Source organism: Protobothrops mucrosquamatus, unplaced genomic scaffold (assembly GCF_001527695.2).
Source record: "Protobothrops mucrosquamatus isolate PMUCROS unplaced genomic scaffold, P.Mucros_1.0 scaffold1774, whole genome shotgun sequence".
Taxonomy (NCBI): Eukaryota; Metazoa; Chordata; class Lepidosauria; order Squamata; family Viperidae; genus Protobothrops; species Protobothrops mucrosquamatus.
The window spans coordinates 118,924-120,900 of record NW_015387912.1 but is presented as its reverse complement, the minus strand read 5'-3'; the positions used below and the strand labels follow the sequence as shown (position 1 = coordinate 120,900).

The 1,977-nt window shown below is 41.5% G+C and overlaps 1 protein-coding gene across 1 annotated transcript in view; it reads left to right on the top strand.

The window, feature by feature from the left end:
* The first annotated feature begins 623 nt into the window (after positions 1-623).
* The window catches only part of LOC107293922 (E3 ubiquitin-protein ligase TRIM39-like), a 23,975-nt gene continuing 22,621 nt past the window's right edge, over positions 624-1,977 (top strand). Inside the window, exon 1 of the mRNA XM_029285499.1 lies at positions 624-1,052. Within this exon, the coding sequence (XP_029141332.1) occupies positions 639-1,052 (414 nt within the window). The 5' untranslated portion in view covers positions 624-638. The remainder of the gene's footprint in view (positions 1,053-1,977) is intronic.

Genomic DNA, 1,977 nt, shown 5'->3' with positions numbered 1-1,977 from the left:
TTTAACATTCTTATTAACCCAGAAAAAGAGCTGATTAAATCAAGCGATCGTTGAATCTTTTCCCTTATAAATAAGTTTACCTAGTGAAAATTAAGTTTTGTGTGTTTGCTTTTTTGTTTTTGTAATTTAAAAGATGTATTTAATTATCATGTTCGCTTGTGAATTTAAAAGTTTTCCTTTCTATTATGGCTTGTCGGCTCCCCCCCCCTCTAATGAGGCTCCTGTCAGCTATTGATAACTTTATTAGAGCTTAGGTCAATATTTCTTATACAACAGTTCTAATACATTCCATACAGATTTATGGATCCTTCTCACACTGGGATCAGTTGTAATTGATCGGGGCTCCATCCCGTGGATGTTTGCTTCTCCCCAGTTTTTAAAACAATTTTCCCTTTGACGAACTGATTCGGCCAATAATAATTGATCGGGGCTCCGTCCCGTGGATGTTTGCTTCTCCCCAATTTGTTCTTTTTAAAATACTGTCGTTCTCCTTTAAGAAGCCACCGAAGCTGACCGCGACAGCAACAGTCACTCGTCTCGGTTTCCCGTCTGGACAGAGCCCAAAGGCGGTCACCTGATTTGCAGGAAAAGGCGAGAAACTAACTTTCTCTTTCCTTCTCTCGGCGGGAGAGGCAGCGATGGCGACCGCAGCGTCCATGCAGGATTTGCTGGAAGAAGCCACCTGCTCCATCTGCCTGGAGTATTTCCAGGACCCCGTGCTCATCCCGGAGTGCGGCCACAACTTCTGCCGGGGCTGCCTGACCCGCAGTTGGGGGACGTCGGAATCGGAGGCTTCCTGTCCCCAGTGCAGACAGACCTTCGGGCCCCGCAACGTCCTGCCCAACAGGCAGCTGGCGCGGGTGCTGGAAATGGCCAGGCGATATGGAGGCCCTTGGGGCGAGGACGGAGGGAGCCTCTGCCCGAAGCACCGGGAGCCCCTCAAGCTCTTTTGTAAACACCACGAGACCCTCATCTGCGTGGTCTGCAACCTATCCCAAGAGCACAGGGGCCACTTGGTGATCCCGGCGGAGGAGGCTTTCCAGGAGTACCAGGTAGGAATCCGCCAGGGGGAATCACTGGATCCTTGGCCTTCCAGGCAATCCTTGGCCTTCCAGGCAATCCTTTTTTTTTTCCCTTAAATTTTTTATTTATTGTAAAATATACATCTTCCAATATACACAATACATTAACTTTAACTTTCCCCCCATACCCTCCTCGGCTTCCCGGAGCTGAATACAGGATCAAGTTCATATTTCCATAATTCTTCTACAATCATTAATCCAATTAAAACAATTATAATGCTAACAATCTACACACCCCTTTAACTCCAAATAAAGTATTACAACTGTACTAATTTATAATCTACCTAATCCTTAAACGAACTAAAAAGAAAAAAAATAAATTCACATAAATAATTTAAACAATAATCCTTTCCTAATTAACATAAAGAAAATTTTCATTTCATATAATTAAATAGAAACAACTACTAAACAAAAAATATTACCACTCAAATATATCCCATCTATGATCCTTCAATCTCCCCCCAAAAGTAAGAGAAAAAAAAACACTAAAAAGAGGAGAAAATAGCCCTAATCATACATAAAAACATTTCCAATTTCCCTTAAAGAATCCCTCCACCCATTATACCACAAAACTTTTATTATTACTTCAACCTTAACCAGATATCTAGTTAAATCATTTCAATTAAACAATCGAAGTCAGAAATCTAAATCCCCTTTTTTCCCTTTTCTCTTCTTCTATAAGCAGCATGGGTCATAATTCGCTTCTTCTCTTGCTTCAGATTGTTGAGTCTGTGCCTTCCCTTGTACCGATAATGCTTCCAACATTTTTGATAATCCTCCCATTTCTCCAGATTGCGATGGTGATGCTTTTTCAGCCTTTAAAATTAGTAAATAAAAATCCTTGGCTTTTTGAGGTGTATCCAGTCTATAACTTTTATTATCAAAAGTCACCATA